This window comes from Acyrthosiphon pisum, chromosome A1 (genome assembly GCF_005508785.2).
Source record: "Acyrthosiphon pisum isolate AL4f chromosome A1, pea_aphid_22Mar2018_4r6ur, whole genome shotgun sequence".
NCBI lineage: Eukaryota > Metazoa > Arthropoda > Insecta > Hemiptera > Aphididae > Acyrthosiphon > Acyrthosiphon pisum.
In genome coordinates this window covers 108,599,510-108,615,623 of record NC_042494.1, presented here as the reverse complement: position 1 = coordinate 108,615,623, position 16,114 = coordinate 108,599,510, and the positions used below count along the sequence as shown (strand labels likewise).

The window sequence follows — 16,114 nt, the reverse complement described above, 5'->3', positions numbered from 1 at the left end:
TAATTTTTAAGCTAACAGAGCTACACGTGTTCTGCTTTGCGTATAATTTGTTATGTTACGCACTTGTAAGACGGAGACAGCACATGCGGGTATCACGTCCTCTTAAATACGTACCTACTAGCATAGAGATAGCTGAAAAGTATTAATTTGTCTAGTACATTTTTAAATACTTTAAAAACAATTTAAGACTTTTTGAGCAACCATCATAGTCCATAGACCATTAAAATAATTTTTAAATTTTCTAAATATTTCGTGGGGGGGGACTGCAGCCCCCTCAGCCCCTCCCATGGCTACGCCACTGAGTTAACAACTTATCAGTTACCATATAAAGTAAAAAAATATGTTCTCACATAGTCACATGACTCGAAATATTTATCTTCTCTAGCCCTTAATCTACCCCTTATTATGACTTTCAAATTCAGATACAATTAGGCGCAGTGGCGTATTCAGGGAGGGGGGGATTTGTTATTATAATGTATATATATTTTTGTCACGCCTGCACCGAAAATTTGGTTTTCAATAGCGGTCGAAGCGTTGGAAAGCGTCTTTTTCCAAAGAGTCGAAGAGTGATTCTAGTTGGCACTTTCGAGAGATCAAAATTGAAAATTCCCAGAAGTTTTCGAAAGCTTCGGACTTCGGGAATAACAAAAAAAAAATGGTAAATTTTAAACGAAACCGATTTATGAAAAAATCTAATTTATTTTTTTGGTGTAACTCAAAACCTAATAACTATAGACACTTGAAATGTTCACCAAATATTTTTATTAGCTTTTACCATATAGGGTAACATTTTCAAAATATTTTTTTTTTGTATATTTTTGAGCTATTCATAGACTTGAGAAATTTTTTAAAATTATTGTCATAAACTTTTTCACTTGGTAAAAGTGAAAATAAAATGCAAGGATGCTCATAGGATTTTTTAACATGCATTTTAAGTTAAAAATTTGACAAAATTCATCAAAAGGTTTTCTTTTTATAGCTAGCATTAGACATTTTAATTTTTAATAGAAGATTACGAAAAATTTCTACCTTTATCAAAAAAAAAAAGTTCCCTGAAAAACCACTCAATTATATTCATGAGATATTTTTTAAAATTATTTATACAAAACGTATTCTAGGAATTCAGGTTGAGTCAATATCTCCAATCAGAATCATATTTTGTATGCAATGGTTCATCATTGAATTCAATAAATATAAAATAAGTTATAACACATCCACGTCATGCTTGACAACTACTATACGATTGTATACAATGCAACTACTATACAGCAAAGCTGTAACCACTTATACTACCTTCATTTAGTTGATTTAATAAGAATGTAACTGTTAAATCCAAAGTAGCTGAAATTGATTGTTCATTAAATTAAATTATTGAAAAAAATGTACTATTAAAAGGTATGTTATATGATATATTCACATCATAAATACAGTAAAGTTCATAATTATTAATTTTAGTATTTATAGTTTAAGCACTAAGGAAAAAAATGTTGATGTATACATTTGAAAAATACTATTTTTTTAATATTAAAACCACAACAAATTTCAACTATAATTATAATATTATTTACACTAAATACATAAGTAACCAAAATATAATCAGTCTATTTTTATTGAAAATGACGCGCCACAAGAACATCCATCCTCAGCTTTTGGATTTCTTATTAATCTAAAAGCAGCTCTGATTAACTGTTGTTCATAGTCAATTGTCGATCCTCTGATATAATTTAAGGAAGTTGTATCCACTACTATCTTAATACCTTGCGTTTCTAATACACAATCATCGTTTGCAATAGTTCTATCTAATTCAAACTTGTATTGATATCCAGAACAGCCACCGCTTTCAACACAAAGACGGAGGAATTCATCTTTGTCACAAATAGCTTCAAGACGTTTTACACAATCATCAGTTACTTTTAAGTCTTCCTCGGCCAATTTTGATGACATTTGTCTGATTGTCTGTGGAGCCGTAATAAATTTGAAACATTTTCGAACATTTCTGGCCATCAACATAGTAAAAGTCATTTTAAGTGTTACAATCAATGTATGTATAATTTATTACAATTATTAAACTAGTATTTAATTAGTAAGTATTAGTTGCACATAATACCTAGTGGTTGGCGAATGATTATCAATACCTCAACATTCAACAATCAACTTTTTTTAATAGAAAATAGAAATAATAGAAATCTGAAATAATATACTAATGTAAATTATATTATTATGGTTTTGATTTTTGACTAGTTTAGTAGTATCTCGTTATGCCTAGTTTACACGGTGCGTAATACTTGTCATTAGTACTTGTCACTCGCACTATAACTGTCAGTAAATAGAACTGGATTCTATTCACTCGCACTCTCGGTTTTACTAATACTAAGCACTATTCACTTCTGTTCACACGTGTGATAATAGTGCGAGCGACAAGTACTAATGACAAGTACTACTAGGCTGTGTAAACTAGGCATTAAAGATAGTTGCCTTGTTCACACTACACGACACGGTGTAGTGTGAACCCGGCTTTGTATCTGTATTCTGTGGTATGTATTATAACCATAGACCTAAAAACTTTAGTAAAATGGTTACTGTATGGTAACAACAATCAATCTCTTATCAGTGGTATAGAAGATTATTGGAGAATAGATTTATCAGTTTACGCATGGCTTAAATATACAAGTATATATTTTAAGCAAAGAGTTATGCATACTACTTTTCCAAAAACTGTGCAACCTAATATTAAAAAGCGCCTCATCCATTTGGCTTTTACCTATTTATTATATTATGTTATGTTGTAATATTGTGTGTTTTGTTCAAACAAACATTCTCATTTACCATTCATGATTGGAAATATAATCTAAAGAAGTACTTATAGGTAAATTAAAATGGAGCCTATGGAAGTGTCAGTCACTGACGAAGAGTACATGATGACGAAAGCTAAAAGTTTTCTTGAGACCGATTGCTTTAGATGTAGATCATGGTTACTTACAGCTAAATCAATGTTTCCGAATAATTTTGGAATACACGTATGTTACCTTTACTTCTTCCAATGCTGTTAAGGATTTTATATATTTTTTATGTGTTTTTCAGTTTGAATGTTATGAAATAGAAAAAAATTTACGTTGTGTTCAAAGAGCAGCTAGATGTTTCAGTTGTTTGTGAGATGAACTTTTTTTTTTAATTGTTCGTTTTTTAATCATTAATTATGGTTTAGGCTTGAAGATTTTCCAAACGAAGCAATTCTCTGGAAAGAGATTGAAAACTTTACACCAATATTATGTATGGACATATCTTGCTTATCAGAGGAACAAACATTTTTTAGAGAAATGTTTTCTGCACTCCCTTTATGTAAGTAATATAATACAATTTTCACTATGAAATTGTAATTTACATAACTTTGCTCAGTCTAATCTTCCCAAGTATTAAAGTTTTGTGTTGAATGTTTATAATATCAATTTTACAAGTGATAATTAACTTAGTTTCAAAATATTTAATATATATTTTAGATTCCTTTCAATGAATGTATTGTCTTGAAAGATGCTTTTTATAGTAGAAAAAATGCATTGTTCTTTAACTTTTAGTATTATTTCTGATAACAAATTGGATTTATACTCTGTTCAACTTAAGAAACTTACTTGGTGGTTGACTTATGTGCATAGGCATCGCTTAACCACATGGAAGTATACAGAGGGTAGACAAGGGTATGACAAATTTTGCTTGACTGCAACAGGGTTTGTTTTTTAAGTTGAACTGAGTATAAATGAAATTTGGTACCCGAAACTATGCTCTCATTGTTGAATATTAAAGCATTTTTTTAGTATCTTATACTAGATCAAAAAGCTTGAAAATGTAATTCAAGATCCCTCATTAAAAAATATAAGCAAGTCAAAAATATTGAAATACACAGGCACACAATTTTTTTAGCGCTTAAGGTTAGGTTAGAAAATTAATATTTTGTATACCTTGTTCTTCGAGGGAATGATACTTTGTTTTGTTCAAAAGCGGAATACATTGACCTATTAATCCTTCTGAGTCTCCACCCAGAATAGTTTTTATTCTATATTTTAAATTTAATACATCCATTAAAGTGACCTCTTCTATGATAAGGTATACTAGACACCTAACCTAATGCAGAGTGAATTCCCTTGGTTTTTACTACAATTTCTTAAAACATAATATATGTTTAGCAAAATCTTATTTAAATATTTTTTGTTATAGCTATCCAACAGAAATTATTATCAGTATGTGCTGAAAGAAGTGAAGACACAATGGAACATTGTCGTCTAGTACTTTTACTTCTAAATCGTTTCCCTCAATCATCAACTGAATTAGCAGTAAGAGTAGTAGTATTATTTAACCATATTTTTAATGAAACTGATAATAAGAGGATGTGATACCCACATGGGTTGTCTCCCGGTCTCCATCTTACAAGTGCATAACATAGTAAATTTTGCACTCTGCAGAACTAGTGTAGCTCTGTTAGTTTAAAAATTAGAGTGAATGTATCACACCCTCTTAACTATATTTATTGAAAAAATAAATATAAAAATGAAACATTAAAAAATAAAATAGGAACTTTAGATGAGTAAGGATAAATAAAGTTTCAGTATTATACTACACTTAAAAGGATGTTTGCAAACTATTTGTCTTTCTCTGATCCAGGCATGACATACCAAGTTCGCTGAACCAACCGTGTGTTGTTAGCTTTTTTATTAGAGTGTAAACATCTGTGTTTATTTGTTGATTTGTTTTTAAGGTATTTAAATTGTTATGCAAGTGGTGTGTTTGTAAAATATTTCAATCAGTGGCGGCTTGTGTATATGTGCACAAGTGAACGTGCACTACCTACCCAAACTCAAGAAAAATTGAAAACATAAATCATAAATCATAATAATACAACTAAGTACTTATAGTGTTATTAAGATTATTTTTTAAAATGAAAAAAACATAAATTCAGAATATTATGAAAATAATATAATATTTGGATTAGGTTATTTCGATGGCCCAAAAGCCGGGCGGTTGTCCGCGATGGAACCGTATTGGTGTGTATTATAGTGGTGCAGAAGTGCACACAATCGCTTTGCACATTTGTACAGTGTAAAAATTAAAACAAGTCTAAACACGCGACCCATGTTATGATAGAATTGATGTGCACATTCGTTTCTGTGCACATAACCAAGTAAATTGTTTTAAGCAAATTATTTACGACGTCGCCGCGCCTCTTCGCGTCGGCATAGGCATTTTAATTTATTTTTACTCTCATTCGTTTATTATATTCCGATTATCAGCTGATAAAGCTTATTGGTGAATAACTAAAATTTGTAAGCAATTATTTAATACAATTTATAATATATTTTTTATATATAAAATTGGTAATATTTTTTTTGGATGCGCACTACTTTATTAAAATTCCATGAGCTGTCACTGATTTCAATTAAAAAATTCTCACATACCTTTAAAATTGAAACATCATAAATGACCAATGTATAAACACATACAATTTTAAATTTTAACTTAAAGAAAAGTTTTTTTTAATTTAAGTATTAAGTTAACAATACAGGTTTGTTCCACAAAACGCGTATTAGGTATATTGCATGTTGGTTAGGTAGAAAAACAAATAGTGCGCTGAAATCCTATTAACAATTTTATATTTTACCCAATAATAGCCTTTAAAAATTTTAATTAATATTGAGATTAATTAAAATAAATAATAGTAAGCAACTAATTAACTTTTTTTTAGTTGTAAGTATAGAAATTAAAGTTGTAAAAGAAAAAAATATGAATCATATAACACTTCCAAGAAAAAACTAACCTTTATAAACTATCAACTATTGTTGATTTTAATTTTTCTATTAAGTTAATGAGAAATTTGTACTGTTCTAAGATATGGTTTAAATGTTAAATAATTAAAAACATAATACTTGGTCCACTACTAAAAATTGTACAAATTGTTTAAGAGGCCTTGCTACGTTCATTATTTAAGGAGCAACATTTAGGCAATTTTTGATCTTGTCATAGGCCCCGGTGATCTATGTGTTAGTTGTAAATGATTAATAGTGTGAGTGAAATTAAATGTGGGTATCCTCTCTCATATGCACACGTCAATAACTCGATAACCATATCAATTTCACTACACAAAATTTACAAAAACATACATTTGTTTTGACAAAATTAAAGTTAGTTAACGTTGTCTGATTTTCATTCTGAAAATAAATTTGAATTCAGCAAAAAAATTTCTGTAGATCGTACGAAACATTTTCCGTTTTTAATATTAATATTAATTTTAATTATGATTCGAAAAAGTTGATATTTTCAAGTTTTCAAATACAGTTTACAATAATATAAAATTTAGTTTTTACAAAGTACTTAGTAGGATCTATAGACAATTTTTTGGTGAGTTCAAATTTTTTTTCAGAATAAAAATTGAACAACATTAACTGACTTTAATTTTGTTAATACTTTAGGTCTTTTAAGCTAAAATTGACGGCAATAGCGAGGCCCCTTCATATTATTATATTATTCAATTATTTATTAATTTGAATAAATATTATTATTATTAAAATTAAAATTATCTGTTTAAGTTAAAGCTCATGGATACAATGATAACAGCCGAAAAACACAACCAATGCCCAAATGTTATAAACTGTTACAGAAAGATTTTAGGTAATATAAGTAGGAGTATGTTTAATTTATATTTCGCTATTAATTTTAATTTTAAGTATGGAAAATATAAACTATGTTATTTAGCAAAATTAATATATATTATGATAAAAAATGTAGTAATGATAATAATAATTATTTTTGCAGTTTGTGATCTTGGTCCTTTATTAGTATCAACAAGTACATTAAATCAGAAAAATCTCTATAAAATGTTAACAAAAACTACTGAATTTTATATTACATATGCTATGGGAGGACATTCTATTATTCAGGTAACATAGTTTACTAATAAATATTATTAACATTACTTTTTCTAAAAACATTTCTTGTAGAACTTGCCTGATACAGAAAATTATATTAAAACACCTTGGGAAGATTTATTTGCTTCATGTGAACGTATCGGTAAAAAACTTTCTTGGGAATTAAGATCTGTTTTAAGTCAAAGGTAATTTTTCCAAATTTATAATTTACTTATTTAATCTTTTATATTTTTTGTTTTTAATTCTTTATGTTTTTATAATTTAGTGATAAACGAAAAGCTTGGAAAAAGGTATCAAGTTTTGCAAAAAAGTTTGTAATTGCTTCCAATAACAGTGAACTTAGCAAACAATTAGTGTTTTGTGGGATGATATTGTTTGTCCGACATGTTTTTGATTATAATAAATCATTAAAAATTGGTGAGTAATTTAATAATATTTTTGTAGGATATAATCTTGCTTTTGACATTAATTAACTTATGATTAACCAAATAATAAGTATGATATTTAGTATATAAATAGTATAACATTACAATTCATTTATTTTATTTTTTTATAGAAAATGGTTCAGAATATTTGTTAGTTAAAGCAATTAAAGGTCCAAAAGTACAAATTAATAAGCCTCCTTTGAAACAAGCTGTACTTTCCATAGCAACTAAATTAAATGAATCTTTGATTGGTATTACCGATGACTCGTCTGAAGTTCTTGATCATTTCAAAATGGCTTTCAACTATTGGGAATTACTTACTAATAAAGAACCAATGTGCACTGGTAGAATGAGATAATATTTGTAATTTGTTTTTCACTATATTTTATATTACTGAAAATATTTGCAGATTATTGGAAATTAAGTGCTCAAATTAAAGTAGATACATTCATAGGGCAATTCCTTAATGATATTGAATTTTATCAAGGGAAATACAAGAATCTTTTCAAAGCTGTACCAGTTCATGAAAGTATTAGAAAATCATTATCATTAGTGACCTTATACTATTGTGTACAAGAATTCAAGGTATATAATTAGTATTTGTTCATCAATTATTTAAAATGTAAGAAACATACTTATTCCATCATTGTTACAGAAATGTACAGAGCACATTTTCGAGGTAGTAGATCAAATAGAAAGTCTTAGCTTGTATGGAAGTGTGTCCACAGAAATAGCTAATCCACCTGAAGATAGAGAAATGTATTATATTCAAATAGCAAGATTGCCCGTTTTACAGTATTGTGTTAAGATAATGGTTCAAATACTCTACGTGAGTATTACTTAGATTTTAATGGTTTTATTTGAATATTTTCGGTGTTATATATTGGTTATTTAAGTTTAATTTAATTTATACTACCTATGTAAAATACAAAGTTAAATTATTTTTTAAATTTAGAATCAACTTTCCAATTATCCATCAACTAGTGATATTCTTATTGGTCATCTTTTAGTATTGTCACAAATGGTTTGGCCAGAAGGCAAAGCAATTGCTGAAGATATGTATAATCACATAGGGAAATTGCCTTTGTTTACATATCCTCAATTTCCAGCTTATATTACTAACATAGATATCATTGAACATTTTATGGCTATGTTTATGGAAAATGATAAATGTGTCTTAAATGTATTTCCATGTGTAGCTTCTTCATTAAGGTAAGTGTTTATTTCTGATAAATAGTTGTATATTTTCTATTCCAAAAGTATTACTCATAATTAAATAATAATTTGTATTCATAGTCCACGAATATCAACCAGAGGAGCTGGCAAAGGAGTAAAAGAAGAGTTTCGGTCAGCATTGAAAAAACAAGTAAAACGATGGTCTGAACCAGTGGATGAAACTATGTTATTATTTTTTAAGAATGAAAGAGAAAGTTTAATGAAGACTGCTACTCTTATGGAAAAATCATTAACTTTTTAAGTGAGTACTGATTCATAAGTCCTATAACAACAAATTTATACCTTGGGTTATCGTGATTAACGCAATATTAAAATTTAGTTCCAATGCTACCTTAATATTTTCATGTTGCATATTTAAGTTATTACAACTATGATATCGGAATTATATAATAATATTATAACAGTAGTTTATTATATTGCTATTTTAAACTAAAATGCCATAAATTACACATAAAATGAGGTAAAGCCACATTAAAAATTCTAAAACCTACTTGATTTTGTCGAATATGACCATAAGTTTGAAAATTGTTTAGTAAAATTAATATAGGTAATATTTAACAATTTAAACACCGTAAATCATCAGCAACTTGATGGGTACTAAGAAAAAAATGTAAATTTTGTAGAAGATAAAGCTTAGCTTTATAATATTTACAAATATTTCAAATTATAACAATTAATTTATATGTAATAATTATTATATTATAATATAATTAAATAAAATGCTTACGGTATTCTTGCTTAAGAACCAGGTTCTATAACTTAATCTAATACTAAGGATTAAAGATCAATATAAAAATTAAAAAGTAAAATATTTTACTTTAAAAATGCAATTTATCATTTTTATTTTATTGTACTTCCCATGTAAATTTACATAAGAAAGCCCCATGTCATAAGAAAAATAATGTATGTGGTCTTTTGTTTTTTTTTTTTTTTTATGCGGTATTGCCACATGGGGGTGAACTGCTTGCACAATACTGTTACATCATAATTAACCCTAAAATAATTAAAATAATATGAAACTTAATCATTGAATATATTACATAATTCTTATACTATAAATGATAATAAGTAATAACATTTATTTCTTGAAACTGTAATACAAAAATTTGGTGAAAACAAAAATAATAATTAATTAAAAATTATTATTTAGTTCTATTATTTTTAAAAACTTCCCAAACTTAAGTAATTATACTTAATTGGAATAAATCGTCTGGTGAAATATTAATAACAATGTACATTATGTTTGAAAATGTTAATAAGTTGGTTAGATTTTTTGATTCACAGTATCTGTTAAAATACAAATAAATAACATCATTAAATTAGTATTGCATTTTCCAACTACACTAATTTCACTTACTCTCCTAAAGGTACTAATGTTGTATTGCTATAGAAATCATATAACTTTATCCAGTCCATACATTCATCTTTATTTGTTTTATTTAATATTGAAATAGTTGCATTTAATTGCATTTGTGTTCCTGGCGGACCTTCTACTAAAAAAGTGCAATCTTCTAGAAAATAAATAGATTATTTGTACATTGTACTTGTTAATATGAAAAAGTTGTACAATGTTGTACAATATAATACTTACTATGATAATTCCCAGTTACTTTTGAATCATAGTCTAACACATAATTCCCTGACAATATTGTATATGTCGAATGACAAGGAGTTAACTGTATATGACTTTCTGGCCATTTGAAATTTAACTGCATGCTATTGCTATAAAAGTTAAAGAATATTATAACAATTTTAATAAAATATATTTTTTTATATAAGAATATCATTTTTGTATCAATTGCAAAATAAATAAGTAATATTAAATGTTAAGCTGTAACACACAGTGTGAAACTAAATAGTGAAAGTTAAACAATATATTATTTATACACAAACTCATGTAAAAAGTTATAACTTATATGGGTAGTACTTATTATCTATAGAAAATATGAGGGTCAATTAACATACCTAAATTAAACAATCATGTAAAATGTATTTATGTTTGATTATATATTATTTTTTTTATTTGACTGTTGTTTTCACTTTCTCTGAATGTTTTTTTTTTTTTTATATATTTATATTTTAACTAATTTGATATTATGAAATTGTATTATTCATAAGACTTTAAATGTAAGGTATATTTTTAAAGTTATTATTTATTATATAATTTTTATTTTTATAGTCTTACAATTTACCAATACTTCTCCATTCCTCGGTGTAATTTATTTAATCTTTAGAACAGTAGTTCATAAAAGGTTGTGCTGTAAAAATGTTGCTTAGGCCCATAAAAATAATATAAATTATTATTATAGTTAATCTTTGAAAAAAATATTTTTTAATACAAATATTGAAATATAAATATTACTCAAGATATACATATGTGGAAATAAATTAACGCGATTTAAAAAATAAATTTACAAATCTAAGGCATTTACAATATATTTACAAATGCCTATATGGACATGTACATTTTAAATTTATGGTTGTACAAAATGAACCCAAATTTGTACTTTACATTCATTCTAGTTTATCACTTTCCATAATATGATAAGTACATTATAAGTACATTACATTATAGTGTGTTTTGAATTCCATACTCCTCATTGATTTAAATATTGAAACTGTTAACCAGGTAAAGCTAGCCAATCCAACTATAAAAAATGTTACTTAAATAATAGATTTTTACTAATCCGTTAAAATCACAAATTTCATCAAACACATAATTTGTAAATCCGCCATGCACACTAAAAATAAAATATTGTAGATACCTAGTAAACTAAAATAAGAGAAGACACGTCGGTTCTATCACTGGATGGTATTTTGTCCCCTATGATATATCATACTTCTTTTTACTTTTTAGTATATTATAAATAATAATCGTATTTGCTTATAGTACCACAGATTATACAAAATTATAAATATAATATGTGATAGTACCTTGAAGTGTTAATATTATTTTAATAAAAAATACAACTGTATTTTAAATAGTTTAAAGTTTGTTTAGTATATAACAAATGTTTTTATTCAGATCTTACAGTATTTGTTATTGAGGAGTACAAAATGTATAAAATTAGAAGTGCTACATAAGTTTTAATATTAATGTATTGTAATTTGCGAGAAAAGTAAGTTTGGGAAACACAAAACAAATTTGTTAATTTGTATTAATTATTAATACAAATCAATCAATTGATTTCACTATTTTGATTTATTAAATTCCCTTTTATCTATCTACTAGTTACCCGATCTTACATATTGTAGTTATTGTTATTGCTAATTTCTGAAAATTATATATCCTGCATTTTGAATTCAACCTCTTGAGTGGTAAATTGTATTCTTTTTGTTATAGAATAGGGATAAGGTAGAAAAAAATGTAACAATAAATTATTTGTTCAATGAATAATATATATTTCAAATGGAAAAATGGGAAGTGAAAACAAATAAATAAATAAACAAACAAACCGGTTTCCTTCGTCTCCAAAATCAAGTTAGATTCTTATATATCTATATATTATTAGACAAATAGATTGAATTGAAATTACTGATTTGGATAACATAATAACAAAGGTCCATGGAAATTGTAACCTGTTCATTAAAAATTCAAAGCACCTACAATTCTTCATTTATTTGTTTTGGTACAAAAAAAATTTAAAGCAACAAATCTTAGACTAAATTTTCAATGCTAAATTTACTATGAGCTAATTAATCTAATATATTTAAAATTGTATTTATTAAAACAATTGTATCTTATCAGTTGATAGAATATATCTTGTACTTGACATTAGACAGTTTAAAAAAAATACCATTTATTATTTGGATTTGTAAATTTGAATAATTGTAGATTTTTTTTTTGACACTTGATTTTTTAAATAAAACTAGGAATCAATTTGGCAATAAATTATATTATATCATTGATTTTACAATATGATAAAATCAATGATAATAATCTATTGATTTAAATTGTAAATGTTTTTTATTTAAATAAAAACAAATATTGTTCTATTAAAAATAATTATTTATTATACATATTAGTGTTTGACATGGTATATACTATATTATAATATTTTATATTCATATTATAGCATTAAAATTATAAAATACAAAATATAGTTTTGCTTGAAAAGGTATTTTTATTATAAATTGTCTATTTACATGTTAATATTTAAAGACTGATAAGTGTACACACTTAATGAAAAATTAATACTTTGGTCTGCTTTTATTAGAAGTATAGCAGTATTTGATTCAGCCAATGTTAAACCAGGAACATCAGTTGATCCACAGACACTGAAACATTATGATTAAATTAAACACAAACATAGTTATCAATGTTATGAATGACACCTTACTCTTGGATAAGTTTCAAATTTCCATTCTTGACTCTAAACAGCCTGATGCTTTGATTCATTAAACTGTTGTTTACATCCGTCAATCCTTGTTCTATTGATATGGCTAGACTTGAATTCTCCATGCTATTTAACAGTATTGCACAAAACCCTGCTGGTGTCGATCCATTGATTAAAGGTATTTCTACATTATAATGTTTGCTTCTAAAAGTGTTCAAAGAAACTATACATGATCCCCGTGACATTCTTAATGTATGAAACCTTTCAGGATAAGTACCCAAGTAAAAACTTGGCATCCATTGACTGTTATAATATGCTAAACATTCACCAATTATAAAGAGCAAACACATTAAAGCATAGACCGACATTGTTGTGAGACTGTATTATAATAACTGTATTCCATACAGTGATAGTTCCGGTCTAATATATCATGTCCATATGTAACATTTTCATAGGTGGGGACTTAATTGGTAAGTGTATATTGAAACTGAAAACAGTTACTATATTATGTTTTAAAATTTTAATTACATCACACAGCGCCCATATATATTAACAAATAAGTGTTATATATTATAATATGTAGTATGCTTAAAATATTCAAAATAAAAATGAATATGTGTTATAAACTGGATAGACAGACCAAAAATGTATAACAATGTGATATAGAAGTTTATGTTAAATATAATATTTATTAGTTACTGCTATTTTTTTATAAAGTGAATACAATTGTTTATAATTAACAATTTCTACAAATGAATCTGCATATAAATGTAGTCTTTGAGTAATCTGAAAATAAAAAAATTGATATTCCAAAATATAGTTGGAAAATAATAATATTACTAGGAAACTCAATGATTGTTTACTTGTCTACAAAGATTCACGCCTATTTCTGAAATTAACAATTTATCAAAAGTCCTTAAAAGGCCCTTAAAAGTACAATATAATACATAAAAAAAATATTAAAGAAGTCAATAGATTTCCCTTATTTTTAGAAACGATTCAATTTTCAATTAATACTAAATATACTAGAAATCAAGACAGTTTTTTAAATTAATAATGTTTCTAAGACTTATTTATGATCATCGCTGGCAAATATAATACTCAATACTCATGGAAGTAGGTAAAACTATTAAAGTTAGTTTAAGTTTATGATTAATTACGGTTATACAATTATTATGTACGATATTTTTATTTTGTTATATTTATGGAAAGTGAATTTTAATATAATTTGTTCAAGTTATAATTTTTATTGTAATTTTTATATACTACACATTTTATGTACCTATAGACATTTTTTTGTAAATCAAGTTTTTTCCATCAATAAAGAAATAATAATAATAATATTAAACCTAAAATTAATTTAATTATTTTAATTTTAAGAGGACTTTATACTGACATGTTGTCTCCGTCTAACATGTGCGTAACATACCAAATTTTACCCTTAGGAGATCACATTTAGCTCTGTTGGTTTAAAAATTAAATTGAATTTGACCTCTTATAACATTTAAAGATAAGATTATTATCTAGGCAATTTATTAATGGCTTTTTATTATATTTTAATTTTAAAGCGGGCTATCATTTTTTAATATGTATAAACAATTTACAATTTTAAAACACTCATAACTTACTTTGAAATTAAAATACAGTGAAACCTCCCCTAACGGACACCTCCCAATAGCGGACGTTTTCTTGGGAACCAACAATAAAATTTCTCCAATCTAAACCCTCTGAATAGCGGACACCTCCAAATAAAGGACACAATTTCAATGACCGAGAGGGTCCGGTATCTAGAGGTTTCACTGTATAATAAAAATCCCACAACATTGCCTTGATGATAATCTTACCTTTAAGTTTTATAAGAGGTGAATTCACTTTGATGTGTAAACTAAAGGAGCTAAATGTCATCTGCTTAGTGTAAAATTTGGTATGTTCCACTCTTGTAAGACGGAGACAATAAATTTCGGTATAACGCCCTCTTAAAAAAGTTGCTTTTAAACTTGCACCTATTTCATAATATTATAGTTAAAATATATCTTATAATATTATAAACTGTATAGTACACTTTTTTTATGTTTAAGAGTGTTGAAAAAGTTATAAACCTTAATAATAATGAAATGTAATTTTTGAAAACAATATTTTAAATTGTATTGTTAATTTGTGTGCTTTTTCCAATAAATTCTAAAAAAATTAATTAAATGTCTTACAGGAGCTCTTGGACCATCAGGAGCCGTAATATAGTTTGATCCATAAAAATGGCCAAAATTTTGATGTGCTGGTTTACCATCACTACTATTGAACTAGGGTTGGAAAGTTTCTGTACCCACTGTTGATGGCACAAGAAAAAAAACTATTAGTAACAGCAGCTGTTCTGGATTCAATTCTCCTAAGAGTCTCAATACATGTAACATTTAATTGTAATAAATTTTATTTTTATATTATGCATTCTATTCATATTTACCTTAAGGTTTAGAGTTTAAATTTAGACCATCAATTGTAGTTGTAAAGTTGAAAACAATTTCAGCTCCATTCAACCCAAACATCAACCAATTCAGTGGATGGTTTATATTGGCACCTATCATAACAATTAACAAATATTGATTGCATTTTGACAAAAAGCTGTCTACTATTGGGCATTTTTTAAAATTTTTTTTCAAGTACAATTGTTTATAACTTTTAATATTTACCCCCGTCCTTCGGTGACAGAGAGTTAAGTTAAAAGATAAATATTTAGAATTCAATTTCACATTCCTCATTTTATTCAGAGCTTTTATTGGCTCACTCGCATGCGCAGACTTTAATCGCATAAATGCTGCATACAGAATAAAGCAGCAAATTTTTTTACAATCGGCGAATACATTTTGAACAGCCAAAAGTATTAATTGTATATGATACACTGCACATAGGTTGACGTGTTATTATTACTACAGTGGCCATAATAATATAATTCATAATTTTGACTATGTACCTACCTAATTGTTGTAACACTTGTAATAGTTATGTACAAACTTCAAATTAATAATATCTGCAATTATCATTTATCCAATGGAGAAATTGGTTCGGATTCATTTTATTTACTTATATTAAATAATAAATTAGCCCGACTTACCAACCGCCAACTGTAACCGAGTGGCTATGAATTGCACCAACGTGCGACCCAGTGGCGTAGTTATGATTTGGTTCTGGGGGGGGGGGGGGGGTATTTAAT

At 26.7% G+C, this 16,114-nt stretch overlaps 5 protein-coding genes across 11 annotated transcripts in view; 1 reads left to right on the top strand and 4 right to left on the bottom strand.

Moving 5' to 3' along the window:
* Positions 1-1,388: 1,388 nt before the first annotated feature.
* Positions 1,389-2,444, bottom strand: LOC100169424 (iron-sulfur cluster assembly 2 homolog, mitochondrial). 2 transcript variants are annotated; one of them, XM_008188137.3, is made up of 2 exons: positions 2,108-2,441; positions 1,389-1,996 (listed from the first exon to the last, which is right to left on the bottom strand). In XM_008188137.3, exon 2 carries the CDS (start codon positions 1,942-1,944, stop codon positions 1,597-1,599), a length of 348 nt encoding a protein of 115 aa, XP_008186359.1. In that variant the 5' UTR covers positions 1,945-1,996; positions 2,108-2,441; the 3' UTR covers positions 1,389-1,596. The 2 variants fall into 2 exon arrangements, with proteins under 2 accessions (XP_008186359.1, XP_001943742.1); XM_001943707.5 differs by having other exon boundaries at positions 1,389-2,444.
* Positions 2,445-2,658: 214 nt separating this feature from the next.
* On the top strand, positions 2,659-15,347 carry LOC100167362 (integrator complex subunit 10). 6 transcript variants are annotated; one of them, XR_003839135.1, is made up of 16 exons: positions 2,661-3,017; positions 3,082-3,149; positions 3,206-3,339; positions 4,210-4,325; positions 6,573-6,654; positions 6,799-6,923; positions 6,984-7,096; positions 7,177-7,328; positions 7,468-7,680; positions 7,746-7,921; positions 7,992-8,165; positions 8,292-8,548; positions 8,633-8,813; positions 12,790-13,087; positions 13,178-13,379; positions 15,116-15,347. XR_003839135.1 is itself a non-coding variant. In XM_008188135.3 (14 exons), the coding sequence occupies exons 1-13, from the start codon at positions 2,877-2,879 to the stop codon at positions 8,811-8,813; spliced, it is 1,932 nt and encodes a 643-aa protein (XP_008186357.1). In that variant the 5' UTR covers positions 2,661-2,876; the 3' UTR covers positions 15,116-15,347. The 6 variants fall into 6 exon arrangements, 3 of the variants coding, with proteins under 3 accessions (XP_029343864.1, XP_008186357.1, XP_016662624.1); XR_003839134.1 differs by having other exon boundaries at positions 12,790-13,379; XR_003839136.1 differs by having other exon boundaries at positions 2,935-3,017; positions 3,082-3,145; positions 12,790-13,379.
* LOC107884625 lies at positions 9,491-10,380 on the bottom strand. The gene is made up of 3 exons (XM_016807136.2): positions 10,164-10,380; positions 9,930-10,083; positions 9,491-9,859 (listed from the first exon to the last, which is right to left on the bottom strand). Exons 1-3 carry the CDS (start codon positions 10,357-10,359, stop codon positions 9,751-9,753), a joined length of 459 nt encoding a protein of 152 aa, XP_016662625.1. The 5' UTR covers positions 10,360-10,380; the 3' UTR covers positions 9,491-9,750.
* LOC100573581 lies at positions 12,715-13,307 on the bottom strand. Its single transcript, XM_003246698.4, has 2 exons — positions 12,913-13,307; positions 12,715-12,850 (listed from the first exon to the last, which is right to left on the bottom strand). The coding sequence occupies exons 1-2, from the start codon at positions 13,275-13,277 to the stop codon at positions 12,715-12,717; spliced, it is 501 nt and encodes a 166-aa protein (XP_003246746.1). The 5' UTR covers positions 13,278-13,307.
* A 21-nt stretch (positions 15,348-15,368) lies between the features above and the next one.
* The window catches only part of LOC107884626, a 3,523-nt gene continuing 2,777 nt past the window's right edge, over positions 15,369-16,114 (bottom strand). Inside the window, exon 2 of the mRNA XM_016807137.2 lies at positions 15,369-15,481. Coding sequence (XP_016662626.1) covers positions 15,369-15,481 — 113 coding nt within the window. The remainder of the gene's footprint in view (positions 15,482-16,114) is intronic.

What these genes read in the sequence shown, in the direction of transcription:
- LOC100169424 (XM_001943707.5), bottom strand. Translation starts at nt 2,022, where the DNA reads ATGACTTTTACTATGTTGATGGCCAGAAATGTTCGAAAATGTTTCAAA.
- LOC100167362 (XM_008188135.3), top strand. Translation starts at nt 2,877, where the DNA reads ATGGAGCCTATGGAAGTGTCAGTCACTGACGAAGAGTACATGATGACG. An exon ending in CTGTTACAGAAAGATTTTAG is followed by an intron (nt 6,655 to 6,798) that starts GTAATATAAGTA and finishes TTATTTTTGCAG; the next exon opens with TTTGTGATCTTGGTCCTTTA. An exon ending in TGTGTAGCTTCTTCATTAAG is followed by an intron (nt 8,549 to 8,632) that starts GTAAGTGTTTAT and finishes TTGTATTCATAG; the next exon opens with TCCACGAATATCAACCAGAG.
- LOC107884625 (XM_016807136.2), bottom strand. Translation starts at nt 10,359, where the DNA reads ATGATATTCTTATATAAAAAAATATATTTTATTAAAATTGTTATAATA. An exon ending in AGTAACTGGGAATTATCATA is followed by an intron (nt 10,084 to 10,163) that starts GTAAGTATTATA and finishes TTTATTTTCTAG; the next exon opens with AAGATTGCACTTTTTTAGTA. An exon ending in ACATTAGTACCTTTAGGAGA is followed by an intron (nt 9,860 to 9,929) that starts GTAAGTGAAATT and finishes GTATTTTAACAG; the next exon opens with ATACTGTGAATCAAAAAATC.
- LOC100573581 (XM_003246698.4), bottom strand. Translation starts at nt 13,277, where the DNA reads ATGTCGGTCTATGCTTTAATGTGTTTGCTCTTTATAATTGGTGAATGT. An exon ending in AATTTGAAACTTATCCAAGA is followed by an intron (nt 12,851 to 12,912) that starts GTAAGGTGTCAT and finishes ATAATGTTTCAG; the next exon opens with TGTCTGTGGATCAACTGATG.